The sequence below is a fragment of the Narcine bancroftii genome, chromosome 9, assembly GCF_036971445.1.
Source record: "Narcine bancroftii isolate sNarBan1 chromosome 9, sNarBan1.hap1, whole genome shotgun sequence".
Classification (NCBI taxonomy): Eukaryota; Metazoa; Chordata; class Chondrichthyes; order Torpediniformes; family Narcinidae; genus Narcine; species Narcine bancroftii.
In genome coordinates, this window is record NC_091477.1 from 60,415,196 (window position 1) to 60,442,936 (window position 27,741).

Consider the following 27,741-nt stretch of genomic DNA (forward strand, 5'->3'; position numbering starts at 1 on the left):
GTGGGATGTGAATAGGAAGGGAAGGTTGAGAATCACTGCTCTTGACCCAATTATTACTGAAATATTTTGCTTGAGAAAAATTGTCATTGGCCCATTTCCTTTTGAGTTATGAAATCATGCACATAATGATTCAATTAGGTATGATTAAAACAATGGTTTTCACACTTTCTTTCCACCTACATCCCACCTTAAGCAATCCCTTACTAATCACAGACCACCTATGGCATAGGGTTTACTTAATTAAAGTGGAATATGAGTGGAAAGAAAAAGGTTGAGAACCACTCTTTAGCCTATCTTATCATGTATCTCCAGCATTTTCACAAACACCAACATCAGGCTAACCAGCCTATAAGTTCCTTTCTGCTGCCTCCATTCCTTCTTGAATAAGAGGGTGACATTTGGAATTTTCCTGTCTCTGAAACCATGCCTGAATCTATTGATTCCTGAAAAATAATTACCTCCGCAATCTCTTCCACTACTTCTTCAGATCTCAAGGATTCGATCCATCTGATGTGGGAGACTTGTCAATCCTTAGATCATTCAGCTTTTAAAATTAATAAAAAATTAGACATGCAGCATGGTAACAGGCCATTTTGGCCCACGAGTCTGTGCCACCCAATTCACATCCAATTAATCTTCACTCCCTCTACATTTCGAACAGTGGGAGGAAACCGGAGCCCCCAGGGAAAACCCACGCAGACATGGGGAGAAAATACCAACTGCTTACAGACAGCGCAGGATTTGAACCCAAATCCCTTTCGCTGCACTGTAAAGGCATTCTGCTAATCACTATGCCAACCATTTCTCAATACCTCCCTTGAAATAATAACTACACTTACTTCCATTCCCTTATATCTTTCAACATCTGGCACACTGCTAATGTTTTCCACAGTGAAGACTGATGTTAAATACTCATTTAGTTCCTCCTCCATCTTCTTGTCTCCCATATTTCTTCAGCGTGTTACAAGCCCAGAGGATCCCAAAACCCAGCAGCAATAGATACTCACCAAGACAAATGGTTACTTAAGCACAAGTTGCTTTTAATTATCTTTAAACATGAAAATAGGGGGGCGTGGCAAGATGGCGTAGAGTCTAGACGTGCAATCTCGACCTCTCTGGCCAGACTTTTAAATACCTGTTTTTTAAGCCTTTGTTTCCAAGTTTAAATTTTTTAAATTTTAGTTTAAAGTATTAAGGAATTATTATGGGCACTAATGATAAAAAGGCTAAATCTCAAGTTCAAAAGAAAATACATTTTCAAAGTGCTGAAGATTTGGGGCCGAGATGACTTGCAGCTCCAGGCTCAACTTCTTCATTGCCTAAATCCCAAGGATCACCTGTGGAGGATGAAAAGGAAATGCATCAGGCAGCATTACAATCTGAAGAAGTAGTTTTTCTTTGCGAATGGATGAAAAGACAACAAGATGCGGGGGGAGACTAGCGGCGACTCCCTGAAGAAGTCGGGATGCCGTCGCTGGGAGTCCAGACCTGCAGTAAATCTTTTAAAATGCCTTTTGTTGAATTGCAGCAGGAGCTGCAGTTACCTTGTTCTGCCACTATGTCAGAGAGAGCAGAGCTGAACTTTACTGAATCACAATTGAAGGCAGCTATTCAAGTTGTTATAAAACCTGGAATGGATTTGTTGACATCTCAAATGAATGAAATGGTTCAAATGAATGCTGGTATGAAGGCACGTGTGAATTTTTATAAATTTTTATAAATTCAGACTGCTTTTTTGGACTGTAAACAACAAGTGACTTCTGACACAGAAAAAGTATTGAAGGTGGAAAATCAGTCATAGAATTAGGAGAACGTGAGAAGGAGCTAGAAAGAAAAAATATATTATTTGGAAAATCAAAGCAGAATAAGGGGACAAAGACGTAACCCACCATTATCTCCTAAAGAAAAATCTGGTTGCTCTGGAAACAGAAGAAATGGCAGAAATGGGAAAAACGGGAATGGAAAGAGTCTACCTCCTGAAATGGGATCTTCGAGATTGGAATCTTCTGGATGAAAAGAAGAATTTTTTACTTCTATTTTTTCTTTTGTTATTATGAGATTTTGATGTTACTGACTGTTTGGCTGGGGAGGGAGAGATGTGCACTAAGTTCTTTACTAGTCATCAGCCACTGGTGGGTGACCCACATGTGCACTAAGTTCTTTACTAGTCATCAGCCACTGGTGGGTGACCCACACCCAATTTTTGTTTAGGGGATTACTACCTTTTGGTAGTTTTTTTTGGGGGGGGGGATTTTCTTTTTTTTCTTTATTATTTTTAATTTTTAAATTTTCTTTTAGTTTTTAATTTGTGATTTTTTTAATTGGAGGGCCTATATACATTGATTTGTTTCTATATAAAGATATTATTGGTATTTAGCAATAATAGTAGATATGTCAAAGTTGAGGTTTACTACTTTTAATGTTCGAGGATTAAATAGTTTGATTAAATGTAAGCGAGTCTTGGCGTATATTAAGAAAATGAAAATTGATATTGCCTTTTTACAAGAAACACATTTGAATGTGAAGGAAAGCGTGAAATTAAAAATGGACTGGGTTGGGCATGTATATTCTTCATTTAATTCTAGATCTAAAGGTGTAGCAATTTTGATACATAAAAATTAATCTTTTGAATTACAATCAATGGAGGAAAAGGCAAGATTCCATCTTAAATTGAATTGTAAGATTTTTAGTGAATTTTGGACTTTACTTAATATTTATGCTCCAAATGCAGATGATGAAGTATTTATTTTGGATGCATTTTTATGTTTGGGTCAGGCTAATGATAATATTTTAGTTGGTGGTGATTTTAATTGTGTTTTTGAACCTTTATTAGATAAATCTCCGAAGAAAGTTAAAAAATCCAGGACGGCAATTCAGATTCAAGCATTGATGAAAGATCTTAATTTAGTAGATATTTGGAGACGTCTTAATCTGACAGAGAAAGATTTTTCCTTTTATTCATTTAGACATGAATCGTTTTCAAGGATTGACTTCCTTTTAGTATCGGAACATTTACAAGGGAAAATACAACAAGCGGAATATAAAAGTAGGGTGATTTCAGATCATTCTCTGTTATATTTTACATATGAAACTTCTGAGAAAATTCAAATAGCTGTTAAAAATATGGAATTTATTGATTTTTTAAAAAACAAATTAATTTTTTTGAAAGAAAATTCTAATTCTGTTCAAAGTAAGTTTGTATTATGGGATGCTATGAAAGCCTATTTGAGAGGACAAATAATTAGTTATACTTCTAAAATAAAAAGGAATCGATTAACAGTCTTGAATTAGAGAAACAGATCGATGAGTTAGAAAAGGAATTTCAGAAAGATGCTACAGAAGATCAGAAAATAGAATTATCTAGGTTGAAATTGAAATATAATACTTTGCAATCTTATCAATTTGAATGTGTGATTAATAGGACTAAACAACGGTATTATGAATGGGGAGAGAAAGCACATAAGGTATTGGCGTGGCAATTAAAGAAAGAACAGATATCAAGAACTATTGATGCTGTTAGATGGAATTCTCTTATTACTTATTAACCTCATGAGATTAATGATGAATTTTAATCATTTTATAAAAATTTATATACATCTGAAGGAAAACAGGAAACTGGATCGATTGATCTTTTTTTTAATATCACAGCTGAATTTACCGATATTAGAGGATGGAGATATACAGGAGTTAGAAGAACCATTTACTGATTTGAAAATTAAAATTGCTATGCTGGAAATACCAAATGGTAAATTGCCTGGTGATGATGGATTCTCGGTTGAATTTTATAAAATTTTTTATGATGATTTATCTACAGTGTTTGGGGATGTATTACGTCAAGTTGGAGAACATTATGAATTATCTGAGTCTTGTTCTAGTGCTTTAATTACAGTAATTCCAAAAAAAGATTGAAGGTATCTTCATATAGACCAATTTCGTTGAAAATGTAGATTATAAAATAATAGCTAAAATATTAGCGAATAGATTGGCTAAATTTTTACCAAGTTGATTCAGATTGATCAAAAAGGTTTTATAAAGAATAGATATGTCTCAAATAACATTTTGCACGTGATTAGTCTGATTAATAGATTTTGACAATCTTTAGATCATCCGATTGTGATATCCTTAATGCAGAAAAAGGATTTGATAGAGTTGAATGGAATTTTTTGTTTAAAGTTTTGGAGAAATTTAAGTTTGGTCCTTCTTTTATTGGTTGGTTTAGGGCTCTATTTAGTAAACCCGTAGCTAGAGTATTGATGAATGGTTTGATTTCAGAATCTTTTAAGTTAACTCGATCAACTCGTCAAGGTTGTCCTTTATCACCAGCTTTGTTTGCGTTAGTGATTGAACCTTTAGCACAGTTGATAAGACAAAATACACAGATATAAGGTATGAAAGTTTTAATGAGGAGTATAAAATTAATTTATTTGCTGATGACGTGTTGGTGTAATGAATAAATCCACCTCAGTCACTTTTGCATTTGAATAATTTTTAATACAATATGGATGTCTTTCTGGATATAAAGTTAACTGGGAAAAAAATGAAATATTACCGGTAAGTGAAGGAGATTATTTAGTTTATAAGAATATTATTAATTTGAAGGGAACTGACCGAATTAAATAGCTGGATATAATTTTGAATGTTAATTATCAATCTTTATATAAATTAAATTATGCTCCGTTAATGAAAAAAACTGATTTGTTTAAATGGAAAGATTTACCTATTAATTTAGTGGGAAGGATAAATACAATTAAGATGAATATCTTTCCGTGTACACAACATCTGTTTCAATCTATTCCGTATTTACTTGATAAATTTTTTTTTGAGATTTAAATAAAATGGTTAGGGACTTTTTATGGAGGGGTAAATTTTCGAGAGTAGCTTTGAATAAATTAACTTGGAAATATGAGTTAGGGTGATTATGTTTACCACATTTTAAAAATTATTGTGAGGCAGCCCAACTTAAATTTGTTAGCTCATTGATGGATTTGGTAAGGCCCCCTAGTTGGGCTAAAATTGAAATGGCAAGTATTTCTGAATTTGAAATACATCAATTTTTGTTCAGGTGGAATATGAATTTATTACAACAATATAATGTGCTTATACTAAAACATTTAATGAAGCTATGGATAAAGAAAAATGAAATGATAGGTTCTAGGGGTAAATTATCGGCTTTGACTCCGTTCTATAATAATCAATTTATTTATTTTTCAATACATAATCAAAGTTTATTGCATTGGAGATTTAAAGGTGTGAAAAATTTGGGAGATTGTTTTAATGAGGGTAAGTTTTTATCTTTTAATCAGATGAGGGAGGATTTTGGTGTTGATAAGAATTTTTTGTTTCTTTATTATCAAATTCGATCTTTGGTAAAATGTATGTTTGGTAGAGATATGATTTTACCTAAAATGACTAAATTTGAGACTTTTCTTATGAAGGTACCAGAGCAGGGGTATATTTCCTTTATGTATCAAATATTACAGGATGATATGGATAAAAAGGGTTGGGATAGATCTAAAATTAAATGGGAAGCGGATATTGGTTTTATTTTTTCTGAAGAGAATTGGTTAGATATCTGTTATGATAGTGTAACTAGATTGATAAATGCACATTATGCAATGATTAATTACAACTTTTTACAACAATTATATTTAACACCTGAAAATTTTAAAAAGTATGGTTTTCATGAATCAGACTTGTGTTTTAGATGTGATGATACGGTTGGAACTTTTTTTCATGCCGTTTGGTCATGTATACATATACAATCTTTTGGGAAGAAAATTCAATCGTTTTTAGAATATCTCTATAAGATTAAAATAGTTTTAGGTCCAACAGTATTTTTATTGGGTAGTTTGCAACCTTTGAAAGGTTTGGGATTAGATAAGTTCCAGCTTGCTTTTGTATATTTAGCTTTATCCGTAGCGAAAAAATGATTTGCTACTACATGGAAAGAAAACAATATGATTGATATTAATAGATGACATAATGAGATTAAATATTGTTTAATATGTAAACATTATGTATGTTTGGCATGATAATTATAATTTATTTATTAATAAGTGGCTGTTATACTCAGAATATTTACATTTCAATTTATATTGATTAGATTTTAATATGTATAGTTAAATTTTTTAAAATATTTTTTTTCATTTTTATGGCTCTCCATAGGAGAGTTGGCTGAAGGGAGGGGGTTCTTTTCTTTTTCCTTTTTTTTATATATATATATATATATATATATAAAAAATGTTCATGTTCATGTTTAATTGCTGTATACGTCATTTATTATTTGTTTTTTGAACAAATAAATAAAGTATATAAAAACATGAAAATAGAATCACACTTTAACTTATCACTATTGACTTAAATAACCTAACTTAACCCCATTCTAATTCTAAGTGCACGTGTATGTAATGTGTGTGTGTGTGTGTAAGTTCAGAAAAGTTCTTTAGTTCACAGTCCAATCTCTCTTCTCATTCCTCCAAGTTCACTGGTTGCAGGCAATTTAACATGTATAAAGTTCACCAGGCTTTGGTGCTTGGACTTGACCTTAATACACTGCCAAGTTGAATGAAAAAAATAACCACATCTAAAGCATAATTCTGAAGATATTAAATTGAATCTTTTTAATTTTTGAGGTGTTAAATATAATTGATGCAAAAAATTATATTGTACTAATTTATATCTTACATTAACAATTTTAGTCAGATTATCTTGACATAACATTCTCCAGTCATTTTGATCTATTATTCTACCTAAATCACGTTCCCACTTTAATCTTGAATTATGTATGCCTAATTTAGGCATTTTCCTTTGAAATAATTTAAACATTTCTGAAATAAATTTATTAATACCTCCTTTAGTAAGCAAAATTTCCTAATTATTGAATTTAAATCCTTAACATTTTTTGAGGTATATTACAAGGAATAGGTTGAAAAAGATACTGAATCCATGGAAAAATATTCATTTTTATACAATTCACTCTACCTATTAAAGTTATAGGTAAATCATTGCATCTATTCAAATCCTTTTTAATTTTATTAAATAATGGTAAATAATTGAACTTATCTAAATTATCTAATTTTTAAATTAATTTAATATTTAATTCCACTACCTGACCACCTAAATTGAACAATATTTTTACATTGACTGAAGCAAAGGCATAATTTTACTTTTATCCCAATTAATTTTATAACCTGATATTTCGTCTTATTCTTTTAATCTTGTATACATTGAATGCAAAGAATCTTCAGGATCTATTATATAAATCAAAACATCATCAGCAAATAAATTAATCTTAAATTCATCAGTATTAACTTCAGCATAATTACTAAGTCAAGATATTAATATTAAAGGAATTAAAGGATCAATTGCTAAAACAAATAAAACTGGAAATAAAGGACATCCTTGTCTAGTTGATCTAGTTAATGAAAAAGCAGAAAATATTTGTCCATTTGTCACCACTTTACCAGAAGGATTTTTATTTAAAGTTTTAATCCAACTAATAAACACTGATCTAAATCCAAATTTTTCTAACACGTTAAATTGAAAAAAAAAACTCCATTCTAATCTATCAAATGCCTTTTCAGCATCTAATGATAAAACCATTGCTAAATCAGATTTTTTCTGAGAGAATTAAACTAATTAACAGCAATATTATTTGCAGAATACCATTTTTTAAACAAATTTAGATTGATCTAAAGGAATTAAATTTGGAAAATATTTAGTCAACCTATTTGCCAGAACTTCAGATACAATTTTATAATCAACATTTAATAATGAAATTGTCTATCAGATTCAGTCTTTAACAAATCTCTATCTTTCTTAGGTATTACTATTATAATTGCATTAGAAAAAGACTCTGGTAAAGAATGGATTTCCACTGCTTGTTTCAATACTTCCATCAAAGGTATTAACAAATCTTTAAATTTATTGTAAAATTCAGATGTAAAACCATCTTCATGTGGAGACTTACCATTTTTCATAGCCTTAAGAGCATTAATAACTTCTTTAACTGAAAATGGGGAATCTAAATCTTAATGATCTTGACAATTTAAAGGAAGATGAACTTCAGACAAAAAACGATTAATCTTTACTTCATCATTATTAGATTGAAATGCATATAAATTAGAATAAAAATCTCTAAAGGAATCATTTATATCTTGAGGTTTATAAGGTACTTTTTAATTTCTTCTAATAGCTGTTTAATATTTGTTTTGTTAATAATTTTTTTATTTTTCACACCATGTGAACCATATCAACCAAAATATGTACAAATGTTTCTCAAATTTACACAGTGGTCTTTTCTATCCTTTTTTCCCCTCTTTCCCTCCCTCCCCTCTACCCACCCCCTCCAAAACCCATAAATATTCAACATATACAATACAATAAAACCATAAAATGCATCATCTATTTATTACACACTGAATCTAGTTGTTTTATCTTCTTATCATTTTTATTCTCATTTTAGGGGATGGAGGTCGTTGGCAAGCTCTCTCTGATATGTTCCATGTTTGGTTCCCAAATTTGTTCAAACATTGCAAATTTATTTTTTAAATTATATGTTATTTTTCCCAATGGAATACATTTATTCATTGCCATGTACCATTGCTGTATACTCATGCTCTCTTCCATTTTCCAAGTTGACATTATACATTTTTTTGCTATTGCGAAAGCTATCATAATGAATTATTTTTGCACTTTATCCAATTTGAGGCCTAATTCTCTACTTCTTATGTTACTTAAAAGAAATATCTCTGGTTTTTTTTGTAATTTTATTTAGTACCTGATTTAATTCTTCCCAAAACGTATTTACTTTCGTACATGCCCTAGTTGCATGTAATGTTGTTCCCATTTCTTTCTTACAGCGAAAACATCTATCCGATAATGTTGAATCCCATTTTTTTTATTTCAGAGGAGTAGTATATACCCTGTGTAATCATTTATACTGTATCATGCATAACCTTGTGTTTATTTTATAGTTCCAGAACATAACTTTCCCATACTTCATTTTTTATCTTTATGTTTAGATCCTTTTCCCACTTCTGCTTAGGTTTATAGTTTATTTCATTTTCCTTATTTTGCAGCTTAATGTACACGTTGGTTATAAATCTTTTGATTATCATTATGTCTGTAATCATGTATTCAAAGCTGCTTCCTTCAGGTAATCTCAAGCTGTTTCCCAATTTATCCTTTAAATAAGTTTTCGATTGATGATATGCAAACATTGTACCATGAGTTATTCCATATTTGTGCTTCAACTGTTCAAATGTTAATAAATTATTTCCCAAAAAACAGTTTTCTATTCTTTTGATATCCTTTTCTCTCTCATTCTCAAAAGGAAAGATTGTCTATTGTAAAAGGGATTAGCGTATTTTGCGTCAATAGTAATTTTGGTATTTGATAATTGCTTTTTTTCCTTTCTAAGTGGATCTTTTTCCATGTTTTAAGTAAATGATGCAGTACTGGTGAGTTTTTATATTGCACCAGCTTTTCCCCTATTTATCTAGTTCTATCTTAGTCCAGTCTGGTTTTTCCCTTGTCTGGTAAAAATCTGATTAATACCTTAATTGCATGGCTCTATAATAATATCTAAAATTTAGTAACAGTAAACCACCTTGATTATACCTCTCTGCTAATTTATCTAACACTACCCTTGGATTCCTCCCTTTCCACAAGAATTTCCTTATTATTCTCTTTAGTTCCTTAAAGAATTTTTCTGTTACCCTCCCTATCAACATTAGTTGTAATTCTTACTATGTTCTAAGTCTTCCTGCAATTTCTTGATTAGTGGCTGATAATTTAGTTTGCACAAGTGGCTTAATCCCTAGGTATCGGATTGCTTGTGCTTGCCATTTAAATGGTGATACTTTTTAAAATTCTATATGGTCTGCATTACTCATTGGCATCACTTCACTTTTATTTGTATTGATCTTGTACCCCAATATTTCTCCATATTCCTTCAATTTCTTATGTAATTCTTTTACTGATACCTCTGGTTCTGTTGGGTATACTATGATATCTCCTGCAAATAAGATGATTTTATATTCCTTCTCCTTCATTTTTATCCCTTTTATTTTATTTTCTATTCTTATCAGTTCTGCCAAAGATTCTATTGCTAAGGTGAACAATGAGGGGGATAGTGGACATCCCTGTCTAGTTGATCTTCTTAATTTAAAGTGACTCAATACATATCCATTTACTGTTACCTTCGCCAATGGTCCATTATACAATGCTTTAATCCAATTTATATATTTTTCTGGTAGATTGAACTTCTGTAATACTTTAAATAAGTAATTCCACTCTACTCTGTCAAAGGCTTTTTCTGCGTCTAGAGCAACAGCCACTGTTGGTTTCATTTCCTTGAACTGTGTGGATTATATTAATAGCTTTGCATACATTGTCCGCTGTTTGTCGTTTCTTAATAAATCCAGTTTGATCTTGTTTTTCTATTTGAGGTACACAATCGGCCAATCTGTTTGCTAATAATTTCGCTGTTGTCTTATAATCTGTGTTAAGTAGAGATATTGGTGTTAATGGATTCTTCCCCGTCTTTGGTATTACTGTAATTATTGCTGTCTTACATAAGTCTGGCAAGTTTTGTGTTTCTTCTATCTGGTTCATTACTTCCAAGAGAGGAGGAATTAATAACTCTTTAAATGTTTTATAAAATTCTATTGAAATCCATTCTCTCCTGGTGTTTTATTGTTTGGCAGCTTTTTTTAATATATTCTGTACTTCCTCTATTTCAAATGGTTTTATTAGTTTGTTTTGTTCCTCTTCTTGCAATTTTGGCAGATAAACTTTAGCTAAAAATTCCTCTATTCTATCATCTTTCCCCTCGTTCTCAGTTTGATACAATTGTTCATAAAATTCCTTAAAATTTTCATCAATCTCTGTTGGATTATATGTAATTTGTTTGTCCTTTTTCCTTGATGCCAGTATCGTTATTTTAGCTTGTTCTGTTTTAAGTTGCCAGGCTAATATTTTATGTGTTTTTTCAACCAGTTTTTTAATTTTTTAATACTTTTGCTTTGTTTTCATTATGTTCTTCTCCACCTTGCACATTTGTAATGTTTCGTATTTATTTTTTTTGTCTGCCAATTCTTTCCTTTTTGTTATATCATCCCTTTTTACTAATTCCTTTTCTGTACTTACTATCTCCCTTTCCAACTGCTCTATTTCCCAATTGTAATCCTTTTTCATCTTAGTCACATAACTTATTATCTGCCCTCTAATGAAGGCTTTCATTGCATTCCATAATATAAATTTGTCTTTCACTGATCCTGTGTTTATTTCAAAATATTTTTAAATTTGGCATTCAATAAACTCATGGAGTTCTATTGTGAATGATCTGATAGTCTAGCTTTATATTCAGTTTTCCTAACTCTCCCTTGAATATGGGCTGACAACAAAAACCTATCAATCCTTGAGTAAGTTTTGTGCCAACTCGAATAATATGAAAATTCCTTCTCTCCATATATCCATAAGTTTCATTTCCTGCATTGATTTAACCATAAATTTGGCTACTTCAATCTTTTTACTTGTCTTTTGTCCAATTTTATCCAACATTAGGTCCAAATTAAGGTTAAAATCCCCTCTTATCAATATATTTCCTTGTGTGACTGCAATCTTCATAAACTTTTGATCCTCCTCATTAGCTGCATATATATTTAGCAAATTCCAAAATTCTGAGCATATCTGACACCTTATCATTGCATACCTCCCTGCTGGATCTATTATTTCCTCCTCTATTTTGTTTGGTACATTTTTGTTAACTAGTATGCTGCACTTCTAGCTTTTGAATTATAGGCTGCTGCCGTTATGTGTCCTACCCAGTCTCTCTTTAGTTTGTTATGTTCCGCTTCAGTTAGATGCGTTTCCTGCACAAATCCTAAATCTATTTTTTCCTTCTTCAATAGATTTAGTAGCCTCTTCCTTTTAATTTGGTTATGTATTCCATTAATGTTTATAGTCGTATAGTTCAACATGGCCATCTTATATCTTGCATACACCTCTTTTCCACCTCTTCGCCACCTCCACCCCCCTTTTCCCCATTTTCATCTCTTAGTTTTCTCTTATTACACTTAATGTACGACAATACATTTAAGAGATAATGTGCTCCCGCCTTTCGCACATCCACTAATACCTTAACCCCAAAAGTTCCCTCCCTTTCTAAATTGCACCATACCCCTTCCCGGGCAACCACAACTCCCCTTTTCATTTGGATTGTGATCTTGTTCGCAGTGTCAATTGATTTTGCAGTGACTGTTATTCCCCCTCCATCCAGAAAACACTTTTTTTAAAAACACGTATAACAAAGCTCTCTCTCTCTTTCCCCCCCTTACTCATTCCCTCTTCCCCATTCTCTTTTCCCTCTTTAGTTCTTTAGATATACATTGTTTTTACATCTTTATATTATCGCCGTTCTTCATTCTTGTTACATCTCTTCATCTCTTCTCCTGTCTTGTAAACGTTCTGTGAATTCTTGCGCTTTCTCTGAAACATAGAAATATAGAAGATAGGAGCAGGAGTAGGTCATTCGACCCATTCAACGAAATCATGGCTGATCTTAAAGTTCAGTACCCAGTCCCCGCCTTATCTCCGTAACCTTTAATACCCTTATACTGAAGAAATAGATCTAATTCCCTCTTAAATATATTTAATGAACCTGCCTCTACTGCCCTATGTGGCAATGAATTCCACAGATTCACCACCCTCATCTCGGTCCTAAATGGTTTGCCTATTATCCTCAAACCATGGCCCGGGTTCTGGATTTTCCCATCATTGGAAACATCCCATCTGCATCCATTCTGTCCAGTCCTGCCAGAATTTTATATGTCTCTATGAGATCCCCTCTCAATCTTCTAAACTCCAGCGAGTACAATCCCAATTTGCGCAATCTTTCCTCATAAGACATTCCTGCCATTCCAGGTATCAGCCAGGTGAATCGCCTCTGCTCTCCCTCCATTGCAAGAACATCCTTCCTTAGATAAGGTGACCAAAACTGCACACAATACTCCAGGTGTGGTCTCACCAAGGCCCTGTACAGCTGCAGTAAGGTATCCTTGTTCCTATACTCAAACCCTCTTGATATGAAGGCCAACAAACCATTTGCCTTTTTAACCGCCTGCTATACCTGCATGCTCGCCTTCAGAGACAAGTACCCCAAGGTCTCTCTGCACTTCCCCATCTCTTAATCTATTGCCATTCAAATAGTAATCTGCCCTCCGGTTTGTATTACCAAAGTGGATAACCTCACATTTATCCACATTGTAGTGCATTTGCCATGTATCTGCCCAGTCCCTCAATTTATCCAAATCACACTGGAGCTTCCTGACCCCCTCTTCCGTGCACACAACCCCTCCTAGCTTAGTGTCATCTGCAAATTTGGAGATATTACATCCAATCCCCTCATCCAGATCATTAATGTAAATTGTGAACAGCTGGGGTCCCAGTACAGATCCCTGTGGCACTCCACTGGTCACCGCCTGCCACTCAGAAAACGAGCCATTTATCCCATGAGCCTTGATTTTGGAAGCCAGTCGTTTATGCGGGACCTTATCGAAGGCCTTTTGGAAGTCCAGGTACACCACATCCACTGGCTCTCCCCCAGCTATTTTGCCTGTCACCATCTCAAAGAATTCCAATAGATTTGTTAAGCACGATTTACCTTTTGTAAATCCATGTTGACTCCGTCCGATCCCTTCTCTGCTAGTCATATGCTCCGCTATTACATCCTTGATAATGGATTCCATCATTTTGCCCACTACTGATGTAAGGCTCACCGGCCTATAATTCCCCGCTTTTTCTCTACCCCCATTTTTAAATAGTGGGGTAACATTAGCTACCCTCCAATCCATAGGTACTAATCCTGAGTCTATCGAGTTCTGGAAAATAATTCTTAAAACATCTGCTATCTGAATGGCCACTTCCTTAAGTACCCTAGGATGTAGATTATCAGGCCCTTGGGATTTATCTGCCTTCAATCCCATCAATTTCCCCAAGAGCATGTCCTTAGAGATACTGATTTCTTTCAGTTCCTCCCTTGCATTAGTCTCTATGTTTCCCAACATCCTTGGGAGGTTATTTGTAACCTCTCTTGTAAAAACAGAACTAATGTAAGAATTTAATTGGTCTGCCATTTCCTTATTCCCCATTCCGACTGCAAGGGACCTACTCTGGATTTCACCAATCTTTTCCTCTTGATATTTATAAAAGCTTTTGCAGTCAGTTTTTATATTTGCCGCAGGCTTACTTTCGTAATTTATTTTTGCTCTCTTGATTAATCCCTTTGTCCTCCTTTGGTGCATCTTGAACTGCTCCCAGTCTTCGGTTGTGGGACTTTTTTTGTCCAATTGATATGCTCTCTCTTTGGACCTAATGCTGTCTCGAATTTCCCTTGTTATCCACGGTTGAGTCACCTTTTTTGGTTTATTTTTATGCCAAACCAGTATAAACGATTTTTTCAATTTCTCCATTAGATCAGTGAATGCTTTCCATTGTCTATCCACAGTCAACTCCCCCATAAACACCACCCAATCAATCTTACTCAACTCCCGTCTCATACCATCATAATTCCCTTTATTTAAATTCAGGACCTTAGTCTCTGTTTTAATTTCATCACTCTCCATGTCGAGTGAGAATTCGATCATATTGTGATCGCTCCTACCCAAAGGTCCTCGTACAACAAGATTGTTGATTAGCCCCTTATCATTGCATAATACCCAATCTAAAATGGCCTGCTCCCAAGTTGGTTCCTCGACATATTGGTCTAGATAACCGTCCCGTAAACATTCAAGGAATTCCTCTTCCTCAGTATTTTTACTAATTTGGCTAGTCCAATCTATATGCAAATTAAAGTCTCCCATGATGACAGCTGTTCCCTTATTGCACGCTTTTCTAATTTCTCTTTTAATGCCTTCCCTCACCTCTACACTACTATTTGGAGGCCTATATACCACCCCCACTAACGTTTTCAGCCCCTTGCTATTCTTTAGTTCTACCCATATAGATTCCGCATCTTCCAAGTTGATATCCTTTCTGTCAATCGTGTCGGTCCCTTCTCTCACCATCAATACTACCCCACTCCCTTTTCTTTCTTGCTGATCCCTCCTAAATATCGTATACCCCGGGATGTTAAGTTCCCAGGCTTGCCCACCCTGCAGCCATGTTTCTGAATCCCAATCAAATCATATTTGTTTATCTCAATTTCCACAGCTAATTCATCTACCTTATTTCGAATGCTTCTTGCATTAAGATATAAAGCCTTCAGATTTGCTTTTTTCACCCTCCTTGCTCTTTCTGATTTTTTACTTTCACTGCCTAACCTAACTTTTCCTGTTTTATCTTTTCTGTCCTTGCCCTATCATACAGGTTCCCACCCCCCTGCCAAATTAGTTTAAACCGCACCCGACGGCTGTACCAAACCTAGCTGCCAATATATTGACCCCTTTTGGGTTTAGGTGTAACCCATCCTTCTTGTAGAGGTCATGCCTTCCCCAAAAGAGATCCCAATGATCCAAGAAGCCAAAACCCTGTCCTTTACACCAGCCCCTCAGCCACACATTCATTTTTCTTAACCTTCCATTTTTGTCCTCAGTTGCACTTGGCACAGGTAGCAAACCAGAGATCACCACCCTGGCTGTCCTATTTCTTAGTTTCTGTCCTAGCTCTCTGTAATCCTTTTTCAGTACTTCCTCCTTTTTATCCATGTCATGGGTACCCACATGTACCAAGACATCAGGCTGTTTGCCTTCCCCTTTTAGAATACCCTGGACCCGATTTGAGATATCCCGCACCCTTGCACCAGGGAGGCAGCACACCATGCGGGCATACCTATCTGGCTCACAGAATCTCCTGTCTGTATTTCTGACAATGGAGTCCCCAATGACCACTGCATTCCTCTTTACCTTTTGGTTCACGATGCCAGGCTCAGTACCAGCGACCTGGTCACTGCTGCCAGCTTCTGTCAGGTCATCTTCCTCAACAGCATCCAACAAAATATACCTGTTACTGAGAGGGATATTCACAGGTGTGCTCTCCATTTTCCTGGTATTTTTCTTCCCTCCCCTGACAGTTACCCACTTACCTGACACATCTGGTCTTGGGGTAACTATGTCCCTGAAAGTTGAATCTATCAACTCCTCACTCTCCCTTACCAGCCGTAGGTCCTCAAGTTGCAGCTCCAGTTCCCCAACTCGGTCCTTAAGGAACTGCATCTCGGTGCACCTGACGCAGATGTAGCTATTTGGGAGGGTGGGACTCACCCATGGTTCCCACATCTGACATCCAGTACCAAGCACTAACCCCATAGGCATGACTGAGCTAAAATAATGCCACTTACCTTTCTCCTTGCCTGCTTTTGCCTAAGCCTGTTGAGCCAAAGGCTGGAAGTCCCACTCCTTCAGTGCCCCACTCACTCAGTGCGCCGCTCCTCGCTGGCCGCTTCCTCCCCTTTTACTTGGCCCCTTGACCAATTAACCTTGACCAATTAACCCAGTCACTCTCTCCAAGCTCCTGCTCCTCTGACTCACAGCTCAAACTCCAGCTGCTGCCTCCTCAGACTCCCAGCCCAATTTGAGTAGGCCCAAGCCCTAGTAAGCCCTTGTATTTAACTGCTTACCTCCACGTCACTCTCTCCGAGCTTCTCCTCCTTCGACTCCCAGCTCGAATTTGCATATAGATTGGACTAGCCAAATTAGTAAGTCCAGCTATTTATTCTACTCACCCTCTGATGCTGTCTCTTGGCTCCTCCTCCTCCTCTCACCCGACACCAGGCACTGACTCACTGTCTCCTCCGACCCCGAGTCTGACCTTTCTGAGCCCAAGCCCCGGTAAGTCCAGCTATTTATTTTACTCACCCTCTGATGCTGTCTCTTGGCTCCTCCTCCTCCTCCTCCTCTCACCCGACACCAGGCACTGACTCACTGCCTCCTCTGACACCGAGTCTGACTTTTCTGAGCCCAAGCCCCAGTAAGTCCAGCTATTTATTCTACTCATCCTCTGATGCTGTCTCTTGGCTCCTCGTCCTCCTCCTCTCAGCCGACACCAGGCACTGACTCATTCTCTTCCGACCCCGAGTCTGACCTTTGTGAGCCCAAGCCCCGGTAAGTCCAGCTATTTATTCTACTCACCCTCTGATGCTGTCTCTTGGCTCCTCCTCCTCTCACCCGACACCAGGCACTGACTCATTGCCTCCTCCGACCCCGAGTCTGACCTTTCTGGATCCGACAACAGCCTGTTTTGCTCCCCGGGTATAAATATTTTAAGCACAGCTGGATGTCTTAATATGAATTTGTAACCTTTTTTCCATAAAGTTGATTTTGCTGTATTAAATTCCTTCCTCCTCTTTAAGAGTTCAAAACTTATGTCTGGGTAAAAAAATATGTTTTTACCCTTGTATTCCAATGGTTTATTATCCTCTCTAATTTTATTCCTTGCCCGTTCCAGTATATTTTTTCTTGTCGTGTATCTCAAAAATTTTACTAAGATGGATCTTGGTTTTTGATTTGTCTGTGGTTTCGGAGCTAATGCTCTGTGTGCCATTTCTATTTCCATTTCTTCCTGCATTTCTGTCGTTCCCAGGACCTTCGGGATCCATCCTTTTATAAATTCCTTCATGTCTGTGCCAACTTCACCCTCCTTCAGGCCCACTATTTTTATGTTGTTTTGCCTACTATAATTTTCCAACATATCAATTTTCTGAGATAACAACTCTTGTGTCTCTTTAATTTTTTTGGTCACTTTCTTCCAATTTTTCTCTTGTCATCACTTCCATTTCTACAGCCGTTTCCCGCTCTTCCACATTCGCTACTCTTTTCCCTATTTCTGTCATTACCAGTTCTAACCTTTGCATTTTATCTTCTGTTCTTTTCATTTTCCTTTTAATTGCATTAAACTCTAATGATCTCATTTGTTCTTCAAAAGAGACTTTATCTATATTCTGTTCATCAGTTTTACCTTTTATTTCTCTTTGTCCATCAGTTTTACCTTCTATTTCTCTGTGAAGATCTTGGTCTTCTTCTTCCTCTTCTTCTGTGTCTGTATCTGTGTTTGTGTCTTCTTCTCTTCTTTGTGTCTGTGTCTCTTCTGATTTTCCTGATGAGCTGCTTGTATCTCTTTGTCGGGCCTCTTTTTGTCGGGCCTCTTTTTGCTGGGCCTCTTGTTGCTGGTCCTCTCCTCCAGGGCTGCTCGTCTGTTGTGCTTCCTGACATTGGTCTTCTTGTCAGTCTTCCCTCCTTCTGTCTTCCACATCTTTTTCGTTGCTCCCTCTTTTGCTGTCTTCCTTCTCCTCCAGCTGAGAGCCCTGGTGTCTGGCGTCCCTCAGCTGTTCACTCTGACAGCCCGCTCCTCTGCTGAGCCCCCCTCCCACCGGCGTCCTCTTTCTCCTTTGACTCACATGCGCATTTGCAAACTTTTGTTTGGCTCCGAGAGCCATTTTTGTAATGCACTGGCCGGTGGGTCGCAACTCTGTAGGGCAGGCACTGACCTCGAGGGTCGGGCGCTCCTCTTCACCACAGTGTCCTGTTCCTTCCTGCAGATAAGGCCTTCTTCTTTCTTCTCCAGTGACTTTTAACTTTTTTTCTAGTTGTTCTTACTTTCTCCTTCTTGGAAGCCATCTTCTTTCTCTTCTCTGTATCTTTATCTTCTATTTCTTATACTCTATTTTTGCTATGCTTTGCTTTTTCCTAACTTTTTTCCTATTTTCCTGGAGAGGGTTGGTTTTCCCGACTGGCCACTACTCCATCACGTGACTCCTCCTCACATTAATAGTTGTTAAAGCCTGTTCTGTCTTCAGTTGCCAACTCAATACCCTATGAGCTCTCTCCCCCAATTCATAACATTTCTGTCCAGTTTTCTGAATTAATTTCTCTGTTCTATAAGTCTGTGCTGAATTATAATACATTTTCTTATTTATTAAATCTGCCTTTTTCCTTTCAGACAGATCTCTCTTCAAATCTTTCTCTAAATTCTCTAGTTCTTTTTCCAATTTATCTATTTCTTTTAAGATAATTTGACTTAATTTTAGTAGAATAACATTATTTGATCTCTCAAATAAGCTTTGAAAGCATCTCATAAAATAAATTTATTACCAACTGAATCAAGTACAGTACGAAAACAGTCATCTTCACCCCTCTCGTCCATACCGATTTAAGTGATCTCCTCTAGTCTCACCTACCTGCTCCCTGACAATAACCCTCCAATCCCCTCACATCCATGCACCTATCCAACTTTTTCTTAAATGACAAAATTGACCTTGCTGCAACCACCTCTTCCGGAAGGTCATTCTACTCAGCTACCACTGTCTGATTGAAGAAGCTCCCTCTCATGTTACTTCTAAATTTTTGCCCCCTAACCCTTAACTCATGACCCCTCATTCCAATCTTTCCTATCCTTAAGATCACATCAACATCTATCCACATAGATCTACATCTATCCACATCAACTCTATCTATTCTTCTCATAATCTGAAACACCTCTATCAAATCTCCCCTCAACCTTCTATGCCCCAATGAATAAAGACCTAGTCTACTCAATCTTTCTTTGTATTCTCTATGCTATTCTCCTTTATATAGACCCCTTTTCCCCCAACCATACTAGTTTAAAGCTCCTGAAATAGTTACAAAAATCAACATTTCTTTACAACGAAGAATTAAACCTCTATGTATAAATTGAATTAATCTTTTCAGAACCTAAACATGAATGATCTGATAAAATCCTAGCCTTATATTCTGTATGCATTTCTCATCTTTGTATTTGATCTAAACGCCAAACGAACCCAGCTCAGCGCGGACATTGGCGACTTCAGGGGTTTCTACGAGGCTCTAAAGGCTGTGTACGGCCCCTCACCCCAAGTCCAAAGCCCGCTGCGCAGCTCAGACGGCAAAGTCCTCCTCAGCGACAAGATCTCCTCCTCAACCGATGGTCAGAACACTTCCAATCTCTTTTCAGTGCCAGCCGCTCAGTCCAAGATTCCGCCCTGCTCCAGCTCCCTCAACAGCCCCTAAGGTTAGAGCTGGATGAGGTTCTCACCCTGGATGAGACATATAAGGCAATCGAACAACTGAAAAGTGGCAAAGCAGCAGGTATGGATGGAATCCCCCCAGAGGTCTGGAAGGCTGGCGGCAAAACTCTGCATGCCAAACTGCATGAGTTTTTCAAGCTTTGTTGGGACCAAGGAAAACTGCCTCAGGATCTTCGTGATGCCACCATCATCACCCTGTACAAAAACAAAGGCGAGAAATCAGACTGCTCAAACTACAGGGGAATCACGTTGCTCTCCATTGCAGGCAAAATCTTCGCTAGGATTCTATTAAATAGAATAATACCTAATGTCGCCGAGAATATTCTCCCAGAATCACAGTGCGGCTTTCGCGCAAACAGAGGAACTACTGACATGGTCTTTGCCCTCAGACAGCTCCAAGAAAAGTGCAGAGAACAAAACAAAGGACTCTAAATCACCTTTGTTGACGTCACCAAAGCCTTCGACACCGTGAGCAGGAAAGGGCTTTGGCAAATACTAGAGTGCATCGGATGTCCCCCAAAGTTCCTCAACATGATTATCCAACTGCATGAAAACCAACAAGGTCGGGTCAGATACAGCAATGAGCTCTCTGAACCCTTCTCCATTAACAATGGCGTGAAGCAAGGCTGTGTTCTTGCACCAACCCTCTTTTCAATCTTCTTCAGCATGATGCTGAACCAAGCCATGAAAGACCCCAACAATGAAGATGCTGTTTACATCCAGTACCGCACGGATGGCAGTCTCTTCAATCTGAGGCGCCTGCAAGCTCACACCAAGACACAAGAGAAACTTGTCCGTGAACTACTCTTTGCAGACGATGCCGCTTTAGTTGCCCATTCAGAGCCAGCTCTTCAGCGCTTGACGTCCTGCTTTGCGGAAACTGCCAAAATGTTTGGCCTGGAAGTCAGCCTGAAGAAAACTGAGGTCCTCCATCAGCCAGCTCCCCACCATGACTACCAGCCCCCCCACATCTCCATCGGGCACACAAAACTCAAAACGGTCAACCAGTTTACCTATCTCGGCTGCACCATTTCATCAGATGCAAGGATCGACAATGAGATAGACAACAGACTCGCCAAGGCAAATAGTGCCTTTGGAAGACTACACAAAAGAGTCTGGAAAAACAACCAACTGAAAAACCTCACAAAGATAAGCGTATACAGAGCCGTTGTCATACCCACACTCCTGTTCGGCTCCGAATCATGGGTCCTCTACCGGCACCACCTACGGCTCCTAGAACGCTTCCACCAGCGTTGTCTCCGCTCCATCCTCAACATCCATTGGAGCGCTTTCATCCCTAGCGTCGAAGTACTCGAGATGGCAGAGGTCGACAGCATCGAGTCCACGCTGCTGAAGATCCAGCTGCGCTGGATGGGTCACGTCTCCAGAATGGAGGACCATTGCCTTCCCAAGATCGTGTTATATGGTGAGCTCTCCACTGGCCACCGTGACAGAGGTGCACCAAAGAAAAGATACAAGGGCTGCCTAAAGAAATCTCTTGGTGCCTGCCACATTGACCACCGCCAGTGGGCTGATAACGCCTCAAACCGTGCATCTTGGCGCCTCACAGTTTGGCGGGCAGCAACCTCCTTTGAAGAAGACCGCAGAGCCCACCTCACTGACAAAAGGCAAAGGAGGAAAAACCCAACACCCAACCCCAACCAACCAATTTTCCCCTGCAACCGCTGCAACCGTGTCTGCCTGTCCCGCATCGGACTTTTCAGCCACAAACGAGCCTGCAGCTGACGTGGACTTTTTACCCCCTCCATAAATCTTCGTCCGCGAAGCCAAGCCAAAGATTTGATCTAAAATTAAGCAGAAATCTATTCTACGAATAGAATCAAATCTGAAAGAATAAAATGAACAATTCTTTTCCTTCAGATTTAATTTTCTCCAAATAACAACTAAATTCAAATCTTTCATCAAAGTTAAAATGATTTTTTGCAGTTTTTGTTTTACTTATTGATTTTTCAATTTATCCAATGATGAATCTAAACAATAATTAAAATCACCACCAACTCTCACATTCTCATATGCTTTTGCAAGATAAATAAAAGAATCCTGAATAAATTTCTCATCATCTACATATGCGTCCAAAATTCTGAGTAAATTTGACAATTCTCTAAAACAAACCTTCTTGCAGAATCAATAACAGTAAATTGCAATTTTATACTTTGCCATATCAGTTTTAATAGTATTAATTTCATCTTTAATATATAATTCAAATTAAATTGAGCCTCAACAGAAACAAATTGTCAATTCATATGATTAGTGATTTAATTTGTTCCAAAATTATAGTAAATTGATTTGAAGGATCTACAGATTAAGGAGGAGTTATAGAGGTTTCAAATTTACCTTCTTGTGTAACTTGGGGGCCTATATCCACGATATACCAGTTCTCTGGAAAGGCTCCTCTGCTTCCGTTCTTGATGTTGTTTCTTCTTCTTCTCATTCTCCTTCTTCTTCTTCTGTTTTAATGGTCTGTTTAATTTACCTTCGGGCCTTTAGCTTTGCCCAAGACTGACTCGTGGTGCTAGCCGACATGGGCGCAGCAGGCTGTATAGTCTGATATGCAAAAGCTGATATAAAGATCTCTTTACAACTCTGTCCACCTGTGACACCACTTTATTATGATCTGTATTCCCAGATCCCTCTGTTTTACCACAATCCTCAGTGCCTGTCCATATACATGGAGCACTGCACATGCACAGTTGCTCCTGCAATGTCGGTTTGGGAACGCTTGAGCTTTTGCTTTTTTTAATAGCCTTTAAGTAAAGTTTAAGACCAATTTTAATATCACTAATTTTTTAGAAAAGTTCTCCCATTCAGGTTTTAATTAATTCTGGCAGGAGAGGTGTATTTTCAAATCTCCAACCTACGCCATCAAGCCACCCACCCCCCCCCCACCCCACCCCACAAATTTTCTTGAAGAGCTGTTTTTCAGAGAGATATTTCTTTCACAAGTGATTTCACAAATGCCCTCTTATCTATCTAGGAGCTACAGTGTCTGTTTTCCACAATAATTTCATTCTTAATCAAGAGTGACCTTTTTCCATGGACACACAAGGCTGCCCTCTTTAGAGGCAGTCAGAGTGGCTATTTCTTTTAAAATACCACTTTTGTTGTTTCTCCTTTTATTAAGGAGAGCACAGGTGGCCCTCCTCCAAAGAAGGCCTTCTTAATCCTGTGTCTCACAGGATGGCCAAGTCTTCTTCAACTGATTCAAAAATGTATTATTTTGATAATATATTCCATACAGGGACTCTGGCAGAAATATTTAAAATTTCCTTATCCATGGGTGTTGTGCCCGAGGATTGGAGGGTAGCTCACGTTGTTCCATTGTTTAAAAAAGGGACCAAAAGTAACCCTGTAAATTATAGGCCAGTGTGTCTGATGTCAGTAGTAGGTAAATTATTGAAAGATGTTCTAAGAGATCGGATATACAATTATTTAGATAGGAAGAAATGGATTATGGATAGTCAACATGGCTTTGTGCATGGTAGGTCGTGTTTAACCTATCATAGAGTATTTTGAGGAGATATCCAGGAAAGTTGACAAAGTCAAAGCTGTGCATGTTGTGAACGTAGACTTTAGTAAGGCCTTTGACAAGGTTGCACGTGGGAGGTTAATCAGGAAGGTTCAGACGCTAGTTATTCATGATAAAGTAGTGAACTGGATCCGACAATAGCTGAATGGGAGAAGCCAGGGAGTTGTGGTGGATGATTGCTTCTCAGACTGGAGGCCTGTGACTAGTAGTGTGCCTTAGGGACCATTTGGGACAATTGTTGTTTGTCATCTATATCAATATTCTGTATGAAATGTGGTAAATTGGATCATCAAGTTTGCAGATGACACTAACATTGGAGGTGTTGTGGACAGCGAAGAAGGTTTTCAAAGCTTGCAGAGGGATCTGGATCAGCTGGAAAAATGGGATGAAAAATAGCAGATGGAATTTAATGCAGACAAGTGTGAGGTGTTGCATTTTGGAAAGAAAAACCAAGAAAGGATATACACAATAAATGGTCGGGCACTGAGGATTGTGGTAGAACAGAGGGATCTGGAAATACAGATCATAATAAAGTGGACAGGGTTGTAAAGAGATCTTTTGGCATATTGGCCTTTTTATGAACTAACAATGGAGAAATTCACCAGACAATGGTAAATTCAAAATAATAGTTTTTATTACACTATTAATAACATCACATTTCTTACTTAACTCTAAATTTAAGCCCACTATGTACAAATACATATATGTATGTGATTAAATCCCAAACTATTACAGTTCAAGCTTGATTTTGAAAAAGTTAATTAAAGACCAGTTTCAAACATCTTGTTGAACTTGAGGATATTTTAAAATTGTAGTTCAGAAGTAATTATGAAGCAAGAGTGAAGCATCAGATTTCTTTAAATTGTTCCTCAAAAGCAATGATGAAATATTTTGAAGTATTGTATCATCAGTCTTCTTTAAAACTCACACATTTCTTTTCTAGTGCATTTTCAAAACAATGTTTTTTCATACGAACAAAATTTTTCAATCCTTCAAACGAATGATTTTCCACAAATTTCCTTCTATATTCCTTAGGAGTTACAGTCTTTATCTTTCACGATGAGTATATTGTGTATGTATGTGTGACCCAATGCCAAATCCACAATAACCTTACCAAAAATATACATAATTCTATAACTTAACTTTAAATATTAATATTAACATTGACACATCCATTACAGCCTTTATAAATCAAAGTTTTGAGTATAGGATTTGGGATGTTATGGTAAAGTTGTACCAGACATTAATTGGTGAGGTCAAGTTTGGAGTATTGTGTTCAGTTTTGACCACCAAAACACAGGAAAGATAGAAAAAATCCAGAGGAGGTTTACTAGGATGTTGCCTGGACTTTAGAAACTGAGTTACAGGGAAAGGTTAAACAGGTTAGGACTTTATTCCCTAAAGTGTAGAAGAAGAAGGAGAAATTTAATAGAGGTATTTAAAATTATTAAGGGGATAGACAGGTGGTGGGTGAGATACAAACCAGAAGACATGGGTAAAGAGTGAAAGGGGAAAAGTTTAGGTGTGTGGCAGCACACATCTCTGTGAGTAAAGTTGCCCCGCGCTGGCAGGGCAGCTGCAGAAGATGGCGCCGTCAAGGCTTGCTCACTGCCTCATGGCTTAGGCCACAGCTCACGCCGCAGGCCATGTGATGACATCATCGCTGCACAGGGCGGAACTCCCTTTGGCCTTAAAGGGGCATGTGTGAAATTCAAATAAACAGTTCTACTGGAAACCCCACCGAGTCTAGTGGTGTTTTCTGTGTGTAGCAGCCGCTACAGGGGAAACTTTTTTAAATAGAGAGTGGTGGGAGTGGGGAACAAGCTGCCAGCTGATTGGTGAATGTGGGCTCAAATTTAACATTTAAGAGGAATTCGGACAGGTACATGGATGAGGGAGGTATACAATGCTATGGATTGGGTGCAGGTCAGTGGGACGAGGCAAAAAAAATGGTTCAGCACAGATGAGAGGGGCTGAATGGGCCTGTTTCTCTGTAATGTTCTTTGGTTCTATGCTGTCTCAGATTTCACATCCTGCAGTTGCAACATACTGATACCATTTCCACTATACTCTGTGCTACGATGAAAAGATTTTGCGTGACTTTACCTGTAACATGTCCTCAGCTTCTGCTCACCGAAACCTCATGAGCCAAAACCTCTGCTCCTACAGTGGGCCCCTCAAACACTGGCATTCAAAAATCAAAGTATTGAGTACTGGAGTTGGGATGTTTTGGTGAAGTTATATAATATCATTTGTGAGGCCAAATTTCAAAATTCAAGGTTCAATGTTATTGTCAAAATACATAAATGACATCACATACCACCCTGAGATTGTTTTTCCTGCAGGCCAGGCAGAATTTCTATCTATCTATAACAATCAACACTGCTCAAGAAAAAGACAAATCTGCAAAAGTATATACAAACAAAGAAATGAAAACAGACTGTACGGAACATAAAAAAATAGTCATAATCAATGTGTAAAGTAAGAGTTCTTTACTGATTCTATTGTTTAGAGACTAATGGTGGAGGGGTAACAATTGTACCTGAATTTGGTGGTTCGAGTTGTGGCACGTATTCTTTTTCCTAGTAGAATGAGATAGAATTTGATAGAGGTATACAAAATTATGATGGGTAGAGATGGGGTAAATGCAAGCAAGCAAAGGTGGGGCAAGAACATGGCCTAAGACTGAATGTGGACATTTGTAAAGGAAACATTAGGGAAAACTTCTTCAGTCAGAACGTGTGGAATGAGCTGCCTGCTAAATTGATGAATGTGGGCTCAATTTTGATATTTCAGAAAAATTTGGATAGGTACATGGATGGGAGGAATATGGAGAACTATGGTCTGGGTGCAGTTCAATTGGACCAAACAGAATAATAGCTCAGCATAGAATAGATGGGCTGAATGGCCTGTTTTTGTGCTGTAGTGTTCTATGATGCCTCATTGTCTGGGCAAACCTGATTGGTTTAGGATGTGTGGAGATTAAGATCGTGAAGTGAATTCGAGATGGATTCCAGGAACAACACACCATGGACCTGAGATCTTTATAAATGACCTTTGATAGTTCCATGTGTAATTTAATTGACATTGAACCATTGCCTTATGCAACATCTCCTGACATAGCTTGTGCTTCCCATTTCTAATAGTGCAGACCCGCAGCCACACCCGTAGAGTAGTGAAGCAAAACAGCACAGCAGGATCCAAGACTTCCACGCCGAGACCTGTGAGTATAGATAATCTGCGATTCACTGTCGTATCTGTGTGTTTCACTGAGAGAATGAAGAAGCATGATTTTGTATCACACCCCAGTATCATCATATCTGTGTCAAAGTGCATTACGTTTTACGGAAAGTGCTTCAGTCGAACTTCTCCATGCTGACTGAGTCGTCTGCCTACTATTGGGTCAATTGCCTACATTTGGCTCATATCCTTCTTAACCTTGCCTATCGCCTAGCTGGAATTGAAAGAAATCTGGATCATTCGTGAGGCTGTGTGGATGATAGACAGAAGTTACAGGGATGCAGTCACACTGAGGCAGCAGGAGGAAGGTAGCTGGTCAACGGTCAGGAGAGGGAAAGAGAACAAGCAGTCGGTGCAGGCTACCTCTGTGCCAGTTCCCCTCAATAACTCACATACTGTTCTGGATACTGTAAGTTGGAGACTGATGTACTTGGAACAAGCCATGGGAGATAGGTCTTATGCATGGAGATTGGCCATGTGGCTCAGAAAAGAAAGGAGGAGAAGAGGCGAGCGATAACCATATCTCTTTCTTTCTTTGGCTTGGCTTCGTGGACGAAGATTTATGGAGGGGTAATGTCCACGTCAGCTGCAGGCTCGTTTGTGGCTGACAAGTCCGATGTGGGACAGGCAGACACGGTTGCAAGGGAAAATTGGTTGGTTGGGGTTGGATATTGGGTTTTTCCTCCTTTGTCTTTTGACAGTGAGGTGGGCTCTGCGGTCTTCTTCAAAGGAGGTTGCTGCCTGCCGAACTGTGAGGCGCCAAAATGCACAGTTTGAGGAGATATCAGCCCACTGGCGGTGGTCAATGTGGCAGGCACCAAGAGCTTTCTTTAGGCAGTCCTTGTACCTCTTCTTTGGTGCACCTCTGTCTCGGTGGCCAGTGGAGAGCTCGCCATATAACACGATCTTGGGAAGGCGATGGTCCTCCATTCTG

General features: G+C 37.8%; 1 protein-coding gene across 11 annotated transcripts in view; it reads left to right on the forward strand.

Moving 5' to 3' along the window:
• Positions 1-27,741, forward strand: part of uimc1 (ubiquitin interaction motif containing 1) — a 132,498-nt gene that overhangs the window by 54,009 nt on the left and 50,748 nt on the right. For 4 of the 11 annotated variants that reach the window (XM_069899296.1, XM_069899298.1, XM_069899303.1 and 1 more), the window contains exons 6-7: positions 7,823-7,903; positions 26,714-26,790. In XM_069899296.1, coding sequence (XP_069755397.1) covers positions 7,823-7,903; positions 26,714-26,790 — 158 coding nt within the window. Of the gene's footprint in view, positions 1-7,822; positions 7,904-8,464; positions 9,246-25,912; positions 26,049-26,713; positions 26,791-27,741 lie in introns of those variants that run through there. The other 7 variants (XM_069899291.1, XM_069899295.1, XM_069899297.1 and 4 more) reach the window with 6 other exon arrangements.